This window comes from Xyrauchen texanus, chromosome 3 (genome assembly GCF_025860055.1).
Source record: "Xyrauchen texanus isolate HMW12.3.18 chromosome 3, RBS_HiC_50CHRs, whole genome shotgun sequence".
NCBI lineage: Eukaryota > Metazoa > Chordata > Actinopteri > Cypriniformes > Catostomidae > Xyrauchen > Xyrauchen texanus.
In genome coordinates this window covers 25,666,162-25,681,026 of record NC_068278.1, presented here as the reverse complement: position 1 = coordinate 25,681,026, position 14,865 = coordinate 25,666,162, and the positions used below count along the sequence as shown (strand labels likewise).

The following is a 14,865-nucleotide window of genomic DNA, read 5'->3' as shown; positions in this document are numbered from 1 at the left end:
AAGTTATTGTATACAACTTAGCCTACATGCATTTAGCCTAAACACAACACATTGTAGGCTATTTGAAAATGTTTAGTAGCACACAGACTACAAAATAAATATGTACATACGTTGTGAAAGTAAAATCTGGTGTTTTCTTTATTACATTGTATTGCATTTTGTAGAAATATAGTGTAAGCCATGCATTGCTTGGAAATATTGAGATCTAGTAAATCAGTATAACATAGACATCTGTAGACATGAAGTGGCAGCTTCAGCCATTTGCAGCTATGAAAAGTTTGGCGGCTGCAGCAGCCATTTAGGTTTTGGCTGAGCCGGCTAGCCAGCCAATAACTTCATCAGCCAGCCATTATTCTCAAAACAAATGGCTTCGGGCTCTACCATAGATCCAACAGCATACACTCTGTAGAGATGAAGTGAACAGTCTTGTGAATGCAGCTTGCTGATCACACAACTGGTCGGCTCTGGAAAAAAAATTCTGAATGGACAGATGCATTGCCCTCCCTTTATACCTGTATGTCCGGGGTGGGACATGCAAATTCTGTCTGCCATTTTCTCATTGGCCTTTTCTCAGTTCAGAGATGCGTGAGGCTCTCAAGAGAGACCCTTAGTGTCGCTTCTTCGACGGAACGCCGAAGTGAGCAACAGACGGGGAAAGCTTCTTAAAATCAATTCGGGGGGCGGGGGGGTTGTCGCCCCTTTATAAAAAAGTTCCTTTCTTACACTGGTGCCAACTGTGTAGAGGAGTAGGTATTAATTACTGCAATACAACAATAACTTGCCTCTCAAATTCTAACCACAGAGTTTACATATGTTATGCAGTTATGCATCTGTTAATAGCTGATAGCTGAGTGTCTCTATATGGTCTACACTTTGCTTGTAGCCTAGATTTAATGTCATATAATGATATAAGTAACAGCATGAGCAATGTGAAGATTGCATGTGGAGCGTGAGGCGACAGCATACTTTACTGTTTTCATAAATATCAGCATCCCTGGAGGTTGTGCAATTGAATTTCTATGATTTCAATAAATTGTATGTCCAACATTATAAGTGTGTGCATTTGCATCCAACCCTAACAATGGCTTGTGGACATCAGAGTGTCGTTGTTTCTTATTTATTCATGCATCTTACTTTGTGCGTTTAAGACTGCTTTTTATGCATGATTAAATATGTCTCTTGCTTTGTGTTTCTTCAGACTGTGCGCACCATCCGCCGGCGCCGCTGTTATCCACCAACCTGGAAGCGCTGGGTGTTTTTTCTGTTCCCTGGCACCACAATTGCTACATCAGCGGTGGCCTTATACGCCTTTGTGGAGACAGAAGAGAACTACTTTTACATCCACAGCATCTGGCACATGCTGATTGCTGGAAGCGTTGGCTTCCTCCTGCCGCCACGTGCCAAACCTGATGTGAAAGTCACTCCCCTTAAACGGCGGCGAGGCTGTGGGTACCAACTCTGTGTCAATGAACACGAGGAAATGGGATTGGTAGACCCAGCTATCATTACCATTAACAGCATATGCACCAGCTGATGATGTTCAACAGAGCTTAGCGACGCAGACTTGTATTTGCCTTTCCTCTCCTTCCTTTGGAATTTAAAAACATGGAAAACAAAGCCAGAGATCTTACTGATGCACTGTAAATAACTTTTGACTAAACTCACACATACACATATATGTATAAAAGTTTTGTCATTGTTATTTGGATAACTATTATTGTTAATATCGTTTGCATTGTTAGTATCTTGGAATGGTCTGTGTCAGTACAGCGATGCACTGTTGTTAGTGTATTGTTTAAAAAGTTAAAGCTGATTTTGCTGCTGCTACTTGACAGTGACAATTCAACAATGTGTCATTTTATTTATTCATTGTTTTCTGGCACTGAAATGATCAAATTGTTGCTGTTTTTTTTCCTCACTTTTTTCTATTTTGTGTGTGTGTGTGCGTGCGTGGTTCGAGGATGCTAAGAAAGAACATTTATTTGTGGATATACTGTACCAAGGGCACTGCTTTGCATCTAGTTTTCTTTTCTTTCTAAACATCTTTTGCACTGAGACACAAAAATATGATACTGTACATTTTTTTTAAATATACTGTAAGTATAGATATCACAACATGTAAATGTAAATGTATAGTATAGTTGTTTTCAGTGGAATGTTTGATTGTACTTCGGACTGCATTTTGTCGCCTTTGCAGCATTTTTGATTGTCGATTTATAGAGGGTTTAGGAAAGTGTCAATTGCCAAGACCAGATTTTAATGAATAAGAAACCTCAAATAATAACCTCAAATTTCCTGTTGCATTTACCTAGTGAGAATCAGGTAAGAGGGAGACATTTAAAACAACAGTAAATGAAAAAGCAAATAAATGGTTTATTTAGTTTTTTCTGTATTAAATCTGATTCTGATTTATTTGTCCCTGTGCACCTGAAATGTGTTACTTCTTGAAAATGACAAATTGAAGTCATACTGCTGTATTGGAGAGATGGAAAACTTCAAGCAGAGGTTTCAGGAAATCGAAACCCCTGGTTTTAATAAATGATGAATCCCAAAAGAGACAGATCTTACCATGAAATCATCCTCTGCATCTCACTTTCTGTGATGATGCTTAAGTGAACAGTGACCGTTTGCCTTTTGGATGTTCCCAGCTGTACCCACTGAGCTATACTAGCTTTATTAGCAAACATCACATCTCAAAGTGTTCTGTGTTTGTTGTTGCATGGCTACAGTTCATGACTGTCATAAACTAAATTCAATTTAATTTCAGTCTTGTGATCACAAGATTACATAATGTATCTGACTATCAGAACTGCCTTTGGGATGAATCATGCAACTTGCTGAACAAAAGAAACACAATTTATTTGAATATACATCCACTGACGTTGCCTGGTGCGTCCAGGCAAAATGGAAAAATACTATCAGTGACCAATTGTGGCTAAAGATGCTGAAAAGGGTAAATATTTATGCCTGCCTCATGACAAAGCAATAATCAACTTCTGACAGAACTGAACTCCATGGCCTGCAAAAAAAGTGATTTGGACATAAACTGCGGCCCCCCAAAAAGCATTTGAATGTCATTGCAATAGATATTATTTTCAAGAAAGAACGCGCAGGCACTCTTATTAAGCAAAACATTTAGCAAAAGGTGATTTTAAATTATAAAATAATACATTTACTCTCCACAATTAAGACAGTATTTGATTGATAATTAAAAGTATTTAGACATGTTGTGGTGGTCAAATTTAGTGAAAGAGGTCCATTGTTAATGTGGTGAACTACACCTGAGGTTACTCTGCTAAGACTCTGAAGGGAAATAACTTCATACATCCGCTAAGAATGACTTGAAATAAGTTGGTTAACAGTAATTGAAAAAATGTCAAGTTAGTTCTGAAAAAAGGTCTTGCATAATTTCTTTGCAGAAAAAAAAACCTTGGTTTCATTTTTGTTCTAATGCATTGATATTGGTACAATAAAATCCAAATAGTTTTATGTGTGACTTTTAGGCTGCTCTAGTAACAAGTCATTTTAAAATAACAATAACCTTTTCATCTGAACACAACACTAGTGCTTCTTATGGCTGCATAATTATGAAAAATAAATCATAATTGTAGATTATTTCTCTTTATATTGTAAGTGCATTTAATTTAAATTAATATAATTTACAATACATATTTTGTCTGGTATATGCATGCAATATTTATTTATTTTTGTAGGCTACACAACCAAAATAAGACGAGAACTGCTTCTGAATTACTTTATTAATGTTTTATAAATACAGAAATTCAAAACATAAGTTCAAAAACGGTCAGACATGAAAAACAAATGTTTAGCAGCTTGAAAAACTGTTATTCACATTCTAACAATATTATACAGAAATTGCTTAAAAAAAAAACATGTTGTAAATATATTTTTTTGGGCAAAAGGTGTACTATACCTCAATGGAATACTGTACTTGACTTTTTCGCAATTAGTTCACTGTGGTAGCTGTATTGTAATTTTAGTTATTTAATGTATTAATTATGCAGCGCTAGCTGTCATCACAGACTACATTTTTAACACAGAAAACCATGTCCTCCCTCATCCATAAACAAAGCAAGCCCTTATAAAACAATCTGACATTCTCAAAGTAATCCAATAGTTTGTGTTGATATTTTGCTGTCTGTCTATGGATACTAAGCGGATTTCTCCTCACACAACACATTATGCTCTGTCACGTGTTGAAGAAATGTTCTAGTTTTCTCATTTTTATTTTTTTGGTCTAAATGGGAATGGATGATAGATGTCACACTTTGAGATTGGCAGGGGTTTCATTATACTCATGTCTCTCTAAATGAGAGTAGGTAACTGAGATAGGCCTCTAAGTACTTGAAAGCCATTTAAGTCACCCATTTAAAATCATCTTTCATTTTGAAAATGTCCTTTAACTGTCTGGCACAATTTACAGTGTAATTAGGACTTGGTATTCAAATCATGGTCTAATCCATGTTCTCTCAGTAACTGTCATGGTATAATCATCTGTATTGCAAAGGAGACAGTCAGTACGATTCTGGAGCACAGCTTTCCAAATGGCAGGAGCAGAGGAACATGTTTTAATTAAGATATGCATATGCATTAGCTTGCTGCCACTGACAGCGGAGTGGCAGCCCATTAATTATGACAGCCCAGATGAATGAGCAATACTCAAACCTCAGCAGACTATACACCCACTCTGACATACAAAGTATAGTTGTAGAACAGGAACAATAACATTCTGGTAAACTGCAAAGCAATTTACTGTCATCAGTTTAATACAGGAAGAAAGTCATTTTAAAAAGTTCAAACCATAGAAAATACACAAAATAATCAGTGTTTAATAAAATCATAAATTTATTTGTATTCATACTTTCTTTGTTGTTTCAGCGCATTCTGTAGTAATATACAGAAATCATTAAAAATGTCAGTTTTCACACATCTTGTGCGTATAATGTTATTTCAACATGCTACATTATGAAACAAAATAGTGTAGTCTTCATTTCCAGGGATCTGGCTTCATGAAAAAGCATTTTAAATGTAAACAAGAACTGAAATCAAAGCTGACAGTGCATCCAGTCAAGTCAATGATGATATACCAAAAACTTTTTGTACAATCACAAAATCTGCTTCAGCAGCAATTATTATAAAAAAAAAAATGTCAGCATATTATCCCCTACTAGATCCCCTATTGTCCATCAAAAAGACAATAAAAGTTTAGCAACCAAGAGAAAGAAATAACAAACAAACCAATTAATAGAATTACAACAGCAGTTTGTGATGAAAATCATTAAACACATCTCACCCATTCATCAGAATTATCAAATATTTCAGCATTGTACTCCTTTATAAACACAGTGTAAGGCGCAATGACATTCATTGTGACATTTAGGACATTCATAACTTCTTTTAGAAAAACAAAGGGCAACTACTTCAAAAACAAATGCACCCAATCATTAAAAGCCTGTCACCTAAAATATCAGTAAACAAGACCCCCCCCCACCCACCCAACCCCCCAAATAAAAAAAAGGAAATGTCACATTTACATAGACTGAAAAAAGTTTTAGCATGCAATGTTATGAGCTATTTCTATCTGATCTTACCTTATTTATTCAGGCTGATTTAGACAGGTTAAATCATATTTTTGAATTTTATCTAACCAGTTAATTTAGATGTTACCACATGAAGCACATTTTTTAGGATAGTTTTCCCAATGTACCGAATATAGACACTATTGTGAGGCTGGACATAACAAAAGTCAAGTGGAGTACGATTAATAAGCCTCATAAAGTGCAACATATACAGTAATTTATTTACATTCACACCCAGTCAGAGCTGGTTAATATGGCTCGGGATAGGGAAGTTTGGGGCCCCCTGCTGGAGCAGCTGCCCCCGCGACCCGACTTCGGATAAGCGGTTGAAGATGGAAGGATGGACAATCACTTAACACATTATTAAGAACACTATGGCCTTAATAAAGTTCCCGACATGGTCTTCTGCTGTTGTAGCCCATTCGCTTCAAGGTTTGACGTGTTGTGCATTCTGAAATGCTATTCTGCTCAATACAGAGTGCTATCTGATTTACCTTAGCCTTTGTGTCAGCTCCAACCAGTCTTTCCATTCTCCGTTGACCTCTCTCATCAAACAAGGTGTTTCCATCTGCAGAACTGCAGCTAATTGGATGATTTTGTTTTTGGCACCATTATAAATAAACTCTAGAGACTGTTGTGTGTGAAAATTCCAGGAGATCAGCAGTTACAGAAATACTCAAACCAGCCCATTTGGCACCAACAATCATGCCACAGTCTAAATTTTTCCCCATTCTGATTGTTGCTTTGAACATTAAATTAAGTTCTTAACTCATATCTGCATAATTTTATGCATTGCACTGTTACAACAAGATTGGCTTATTAGATCATTGCATGAATAAGTAGGTGTACAGGTGTTCCTAATGAAGTGCTCAGTGAGTGTACAATGATATTTTTTAACTGTCCAGACATTATGTATTTGCCTTAGTATCCATCGGCATGGACCTCAGTAGTAGGGACTCCATAGACTCCTATATGTTCTGCTTTCAGCTGCAGCAGCATGGATAGAAATTGGTCTGAGCATCCATGCACCTTCTGTACCTGCCCATCACCTTCTGAATGCATACTGTAGAATGTAGAGCCATTTGTGACAACACACATACAGCCAGACAGAAGCTTGGGACCTCCGGGCTTTATATAAAGAAGAGGACTGTTCACCGTTTCAGGAGCAGACATTCCAAAGTCCACCAGCTTCCTCAGCATAACCACAGACTGTAAAAGGGCAGACAGCCCTCCAGTCACAGCAACAAACTGCATCTCATCCTCCTGTGCCTCACCATTATTGTCATGATCATTTGCATCATCTTCACCTTTAATCTTTACCACTAGAGGAAAACTGAAAAAAGGCAACTGAGTGATGTTTGAGGTAAAGTCATTGAGAAAGACTCCGCTACTCGGTAAGTATTGCCCAGATCCCCATGTGCTGTTGAGCGAGGTGGAGATTACTATAAAATTGCCATGACTATCAAGGGCCCCTATGTGACTGCTTGTTGTATTTAATGTCAATATCTCACTCAGGCTTGTGTTGATGAATTCGTGTGCCAAATGTAAAAGCGTGTTATAGGATGCCATGGCATTGTTAAAACCTCCATCGGTCTGAAAGGAAAGGTTTTGCTCCCTGACTCTGTCTAATATATTGGATACCATTCTACCTGTGAGCTGGGAGGGGGCTGAGAGAATGGCATATTTCTCTTTTTCCGTGATAAGGGGCTCATTGATTTCCCCGCTGCCGGCCTGAACAGCAGTGAGAAAAGCTGGTCTCTCAGCTTCAGAAATGTCTTGAGCCAATTTTACAGCCAGCATTTCCAGGAAATGGGAGCTATTTAGGCTGACACTCAGCAAAAGTTCTGATAGATTTGCATTGGTGATGTGTGCACCCTCTGATTTCACATGGCCAGTCGTATTGCAGAACACATCACACGGTCTTGATTGGAGGATTTTTTCCTTGAGGGTTTCCAAAGCCCTGGAGAGGATTCCATCAATATGGAAACCATCTTTAGCAACTTTCGTGGCACCTTCAAAAAGCTTTTTCCATTCTAAAAGCCCATAGTTTGAGTGCAGAAGTCTAAGGCCCTGCAACAGCGAGGGAGCTCCATAAGTAGGCAATTTGTGAGAGGTGTCACGTATTGCCTTAAATGATCCTGTAGTGTGATTATATAAAATAGCTGAAAACACTCCACCTTAAAGCAAAGAGAAGCACAAGAACTGAATCATTTAAAAGTTGTTTTTGGCATTTTATTTAGTAACCAGGTAAAAGGCAAATGCAGGACTGATTAGTTTAAGAGATTTACAATATATAAATTTTAGCCTTAACTGCTCAAATAGTCATGTAGGAGAGGGTTTTTTTTTCTTGATTCTGCAGTAAAGCGCTTTAAAAAAGATGGATTTACACTTTTATATACTTTATTTTCGAACTTGATTCAAAGTACAAAACCACCTCTTAAAGCCAGTTAAAACTGCCCCCCCCACCCACCCCTTTGTAATGCATAACAATTCACCAAAACCTGCTAAAGGTATTTTAAGAGAATTACATTGAACAGTGAAACCTCGGATTTCAGGAAATTACATCAGTGTTTGAAAGAGATAAAATCAATTATGAATCTCCTGTTGCCATGGCAAATTATAAAGTCACATGCCTCTGAAATATTTGATTTGTAGAAAAAGTAGAATAATGAATAGCAGCAACGGCGTTTCACAAAAACCTAGTATGGCCAAAAACCCTTGGATAACCAACACCCAATTCAACAACAAATGTTGTAATTCAATCCTGTGGCTACTTTGTACCAACTATAAGATCCTGCACACAAATATGTATCATTTATTGATATATACTATTGAATTTCTTTTTCTTTCATTTATCATTTTAATGCCTGCATTTTAAATGATATATTATCATATATTTAATCAACAATAGGCCTATGTATGTTAATTGACATAAGTAGCCCTATATAATTATATTCTATTTAAAAATAAATAAAATTAAAAATTAAACTATCATGGTTACATTTTATACATCTGCATAAAGTGTGAGGCATTTACTGTATTAAATTGTTTGAGGTGTAATTTCGCGTTTGTCCTGCAGGCGTCTGCATAAGTCAAATATGTCCTTACTCCAGAACACTAGATCTACGACCATTTTCAAGTACTACTTAAGTTAGGATGCCTTTGGGAACCAGCTCAAAATTTTAAGATGATTTGTACGGTCGTTTCTATGATATACCTTGGGCTTTTGATGCTTTTGGGAAACAAGGCCGACACAGACTGATGTGACAAGCAAACTGCATCTTCATGAGGCATATATTTTTCCGGATTTGTCTGCATGTTAGGGTATGGCAACTTCTAAACTCTGCCATACTCAACTGATTTTCTGATGAAAAGTACATGATTCTTCACAAACCTAATCCTGCAGTGTGTGGGTGGACAACTCCTAGGCAGAGTAAAGCAGCAATCCCTGCATCTACCACATTCCCTTTCTCCCGAAGAATATCCTTTCCAATATTGGAGCAGATATCTGTAAAAAAAAGAAAAAAAGCTAAATGTTGCAATATGTTCTAATACAGAATTCTGCATTTCCTTAATCTGTCATAATATGATAATAAATATAAAAAATAATACTTTTATAATAAGCATTAACTATGAGTTGTACCCGAGTCTGTGATGATAGCAGCATTGTGGTACAGATGACTGTGACTATGATTATGGTGATCATCTCCATCTGTGTGATTGTGGCCATTGTCATCATAATCTTCCTCCCCATGATGGTGGTGGTTGTGCTCCTTTTCTTCAAAGTTCTTGTTTGTCTTGTCCTCATCATCATCATTTTTATCATCATGTTCTCCATGATGATGGTGTTCATGCTGCTTTTCTTCAGAGTTCTTGTTTGTCTTGTCCTCATCATCATCATGTTCTCCATGATGGTGGTGTTCCTGCTGCTTTTCTTCAGAGTTCTTGTTTGTCTTGACCTCCTCCTCATCATCATCTTCATGTTCTCCATGAAGGTGGTTGTGGTGGTCATGGTCCTTTACCTCAAAGGTCTTGTTCGATTTGTCAAGCACCTGGTGATGTGACAGGTTCTGATGTCCCTCAATGCTAGACCAATACCCATTCCACTCATTGACCATAAATCCAAAAACTATTCCCAGAAGAATCAGGGCCACCATGACCCTGATACAGATGTCCCTTGTCCTTTTCCCTCTTTGCCGATCAATGAAGGGCCTGTAGAGTGTAACAAGAATAACAATCTGGAGTCTGGTGGGATGGTATTCACAAATGTACAAAGCAAAAAAAGCAATCAGAGATATCCCAATTACTTGGCTCTTAAAGGAATATCCCAGGTTCAGTACAAGTTAAGCTAATTTGTGCCACTATTGATTACCACAAAAGAAAAAAATACTATTTCGACTTCTTCCTGTTCTTTCCTATTTTTTTTCAATGTTTTTCCAAGACATTGAAGACCTTGCAATTGAAACTATCTCTAACTTGTGAGACAATATAGCACATAACATTAAATTAAGCAATTTGACAAATAACAATATGAAAAATGTGTAAAAACAAAACAAAAAAAATATATATATATATATATAAAAATTATGTATGTATTAATATTAAAATAATATGAAAAAATAGAGACATTAATTAAGACTTTGTTTGTATGTACTGTATGTATGTATGTTTGCTCTCTTTAATTAACACAATCACACACTCACAAGCAAACACACAGACTCACAAACATACTCACACACATGCGCGAGCGCACACGCACGCACGCACGCACACACACATTGCCTTTGAAAAAATAAAACAGATCTTTAGATCCTTCTGTCATGGAATATGTGTAAGTTTGTTTCAAAATTATCAGAGAAACTCATGATAGACAGGTGGTAGCTTTTTTATAGCTATTATTCATCACTCAGTATGATTTAGAATACAGCCAACAGCACCTTTCTCTAAATACTTAATCAGGGAAGTACAGCAGGATGCAGGAAAAATGGTTGAGGATTGTTTTAGGTATAAAATATCTACATCTAGTGTCTGTATTGTCCATTTAAAGTATTTAAACAACAGCTTGTCTCCTTACCTAGTTAAAAACCAGGGTAGGGTTGCACCAGCTGTGTGTAAAGTTTCACGTAATTTGGGACGTAAACTTCACACTAAGTGCTTAGTAACTACTAGTTAGTTTGTTTCAGTGCTTAATTTGTTTGCACCACCTGTTCTTAATACAAGACTTCTCTAGAAGGACGTAAACTCTTTGTAAAGTAATAAGTAGTCACATATTATGACCTTTACCTGTATTGATCCAATAAACAGCCTTCAAATTTGTACACAGAAGTGTTAAAATGCCATGAACTTCAATTTGATCTTGTTATGGTTGATGTTCAAACCTTGTTTGCTCTAGTAACTGTCAGCTGTAATAAATTATATCCCCATTAAAATACGATACGTAATAAAAGTAGATTTGATAAATAGAATATTTGCCCAGAGTAAATAACAATATATAGGAACTGTATCTAAAATAAATAAGGGGTGATAAATAAATACTAATACAGGCTGGAAAAATAGACATTTATAAATGTTTAAATCATATATATATATATTTTGAACGTGTTAAAACTTGACAGCGGGAGATGCACCCTGAAAACTGCACCGTTAGAATGGTTTCACGCTGAAGAGCTGCTTAAAAATAAGCTTTTTTTTCTCTCTCTCTCTCATAAATGTAAACCAGTGCAACTGTCAACATCATAATGTATGTTGAAATCATGCAAAACATGAGCTCATTGATGTCATTAAATATCAGTCTGCTTTTTTTTATTCCAGCCATTACTTCAGTGGTCAGAGGCTTCCGTAAATATTAAGTTTATACGTATACAGTTTGTTTAATGGTGCAATGCTAAAATATTTAGTAGTGTGTAAATTATGACTTAGTGCCTATTTATGCCACAGCTAGGCCATACCTGTCAAGTTTTGGATTTGAAAATAAGGGACATTTTTCGGCGCCCACCGCGAGCAGTCCCACCACCCCAACCAAGCTCCAGTATCCCTTACATTTTAAGACGGGTGTTATAGCCTAAATGAAAACACAAAAGGGTATATATGATATATGTTTTTTTTACTCCACCCGGGGTATAATTTTTTAATAACGCAGGTTAAAATACGGGAGATTTACGGGAAAATACTAATACGAGAGGACGGCGGGAAAGAAGGGTAAAATACGGGACTTTCCCGGCCAAAACGGGATACTTGACAGGTATGAGCTAGGCTAAGTAGTAGCCTAACTTAGGTATAGCTTGTGCAACTGGCCCCAGCTAATTTAAAGACGTTGATATCACGTCAGGTAGTCACAACGTCTTCACGTAGGTCACCCGCTGTGTAAGACGCTCAAAGCACAAGATCTTTGGTCAGACGTTCGGTCGGTCTGTTGGTCGGTCAGACGTTTGAGATTAGGCACGGAGTTCCCTCCATACTATACCTGTCTCCAGGGTTGCCAGATGCCAGCAAGGTTTTCCAGCCCAAACCCTCGTCAAAAACCGCGAGAATGCACAAAAAACCGCCCAAATTTGTTTTGGCTTGTTTCTCGCTATGGTTTCTCATTTAAAAACATGATAATCATTAACGAGTTTTAAAATTACCCATTGGTCCGTGTACTTTGCGTCCATTCGTTTTTCCTTTTTTAACCTGTAATCAAAAATTAACGGTTGTTGTATTTTTAAAACGCAAAGTTGAACACCAAAATGTGAATTTGAACTGCAAATGCTGCAGTTAAAAAAATAAAAATAAATATTCTATAATAAATAAAATAAATATATAATAAATATTTATTTTATATAATAAAAAATGTATCTTGACGTATTGTTTATGACTTTTTGCCCCTTTATTAAACATTTAAAATATTCACAAATTAATATGGAAAAAATTTCGATTTTACTGGTATTCTAAGGCCAAACCCGGAAATTATATTTTTCCCGCAGTGCTGAATGAGAAGAGCCATGTCTCTGGAACAATACAGAGAGGTGATTTAGGCTGTGGGTGATTTTTAGGCTAATAATAATAATGACAATTATTAATGGCGTTTATAAATGAGTTCACTTAAGACAGTAATATGTGTATCATAAAATAATTTATTAATGTTTTATTTTTATATAATTTAACATTTTACAGTTTTTTAAATGTTTTTGTTTTAGGCTTTCTTTTTTATATGTGAAGTTAAATATCTAAGCATTGTATATAAGGAAAATAAGTTTGTGCATATCGTTTCACCAGTCTAAAAACGAATAAAGAAGAAAGCATGTTTTTCGTTATTCAATTACGTGTACACAGTATGATGCCTGCCGACATCTGTTGCCATCCCCACCATATTAGCAATGTCCAGTGCACGCTCCTGCAAAAATCGAATGACTGCCTCCACAACATCATTAGCATCAGCATTTGAGAACTCCACCAAACCCAAATAAGTGCTAATAAACCGGTTGTGTTTTTTGGAGCGATATTTTATGCATACAGAGCAATTTGCTCACTGTAATGTCCGTTGTCTCGTCCAAATAGAGCGAGAACGGGAAGTCACCGATGTCCTCTTTTAGCTCCTGTCTAAAATGAGGTGCTAGCAATGACTTAATGACAGCAGTGCATTTTGTTCTGTGCATCTGGAATGCACCTGTCTCGTCTTTCAGTATATCAGATAGTTCATCAACAGCATTAATGGCAGTGTGGCACGCAATGTACGTTGCTATCCGCAGTTCTCGTCGTTTCTGGTCATTGTTGTCAGGGTTACTGGACTCACCAACTCTGCTAACTGTAAATGGTCTGACCGTTGGCTGGCACCTTGCCTTATGCTTCTTGGTGGCTGCATGATCTTTTAAATGAGCTTGGATATCAGCGTTGCAGTATTTACAGTGTGCCTTTCCTTCTTCTGCACCCGGTGCAATCCATGACTTTAAGTCTGGATCTCTTTCCCACTCTTTCCTGTAACTTTTTCTATATTTTGCCCACTTTGGCATATTGTCAGTGTCAGTCAGCTAGCTAAGTTTGAAAACCCCGCGCAATCTAGTGTGTTTGAGGGGAGGGCGATGCCGGCGTGCGTGACGTGAGCTGAAGGGAGGGAGTGTCTGTTGTGAGTTTAGGGGGAACGTCAGCCAGACCTGTAGTGGGCGTGTGTGTGTGTGTATGTGTGTGTGTGTGTGTGTGTGTGTGTGTGTGTGTGTGTGAGTGAGTGAGTGAGTGAGTGAGAGTAGGCTACTGAACAGATAGTCGCCGAAAGAAGGATCTGAAGTACCGATGTTTCGGCTACAAAAACCCGCCGAACTGATCCGAAACCAGCCCAATTTTTATCCACCCGCCCAAACCCATTTTTGCCCGCAAAAAAGATTGCAAAACCGCCCAATTGGGCGGGAAACCGCCCCATCTGGCAACCCTGCCTGTCTCTGCGCGCGCGCGCGCGACTGCTTTGTTGATTGTAATGGGAGCGCGTCGCGTCATGATCCTCGGGCTGTTTCAGCACCTGTTGTCGCACTAATATTTGTTGCACTGACTCATCGAAATCACCCACAAAATAATGCATTTCACATTAAATAAGTTCCGTTTCAATAACATTTAACTTACAACTGCTGTTAACCAAATAATACTTTCATTTTGACACTTACGACTGAAAATGTATAGTAATTTCTTCACCGTCCTCCTCTTCGTCATAATCGCTCTCGTTTTCATCTTGCACAACGCTTGATAGTGCTTTATATTTAACAGAGCTTTGCACCATTTTTCCAGCGCGAGCACTTTGACTGTGATGTCAAATCATTGATTCGAATGACCTGGAATCTCTTACTTCCTGTTTGTCTTGACAGTCAGGCCAGGTAGAACCACCTCCCAACAGATGGGCGGTCACATGTCAAGTGTTTGTATTTCACACATCTGATAAACTTACATATAAAGATTTTAAAATATCTACATTGTCAACAAATTCACTTGCAAAGTAGGCTAATCATGGTTTGTGTTTTTGTTTGGTTTTTTTGGAACAAGACTTTTATAACTACAGGTAATAAATACCACAGTTCTCAGATTAGTGTAACTATCAAACTAAACTGAAACTTCAATTGTTGTAATAAATGTGAAGGAATTCCCCTAACTGATAATAATGTGCATATTCCAGTTAAAAAAAACAATAGTTAGTGTTAGTGTTACTATAGTACAAACGTGGTAAATCTTTCAAAATGGCATATCCTGATAATAACATTTTAAAAGGCACAAGCACTTTAAATGTCTTTGTTGTGTCCACAAAGGC

The 14,865-nt window shown here is 37.3% G+C and overlaps 2 protein-coding genes across 3 annotated transcripts in view; one reads left to right on the top strand and one right to left on the bottom strand.

Moving 5' to 3' along the window:
* The window catches only part of LOC127629034 (transmembrane protein 8B-like), a 226,650-nt gene extending 224,131 nt beyond the window's left edge, over window positions 1-2,519 (top strand). For both annotated transcript variants that reach the window (XM_052106051.1, XM_052106059.1), the window contains one exon: window positions 1,199-2,519. In XM_052106051.1, coding sequence (XP_051962011.1) covers window positions 1,199-1,534 — 336 coding nt within the window. In that variant the 3' untranslated portion in view covers window positions 1,535-2,519. The remainder of the gene's footprint in view (window positions 1-1,198) is intronic.
* A 3,009-nt stretch (window positions 2,520-5,528) lies between these two features.
* si:ch73-337l15.2 (uncharacterized) lies at window positions 5,529-14,393 on the bottom strand. Its single transcript, XM_052106825.1, has 4 exons — window positions 14,231-14,393; window positions 9,244-9,812; window positions 8,995-9,108; window positions 5,529-7,777 (listed from the first exon to the last, which is right to left on the bottom strand). Exons 1-4 carry the CDS (start codon window positions 14,341-14,343, stop codon window positions 6,522-6,524), a joined length of 2,052 nt encoding a protein of 683 aa, XP_051962785.1. The 5' UTR covers window positions 14,344-14,393; the 3' UTR covers window positions 5,529-6,521.
* Window positions 14,394-14,865: the final 472 nt, after the last annotated feature.

Bases quoted from the DNA above. Each gene is read 5' to 3' on its own strand.
- si:ch73-337l15.2 (XM_052106825.1), bottom strand. From the start codon at position 14,343: ATGGTGCAAAGCTCTGTTAAATATAAAGCACTATCAAGCGTTGTGCAA. The intron at 9,813-14,230 runs GTAAGTGTCAAA...TACACTCTACAG, and splicing joins ATTACTATACATTTTCAGTC to GCCCTTCATTGATCGGCAAA. The intron at 9,109-9,243 runs GTACAACTCATA...TTTTTTTTACAG, and splicing joins TGCTATCATCACAGACTCGG to ATATCTGCTCCAATATTGGA.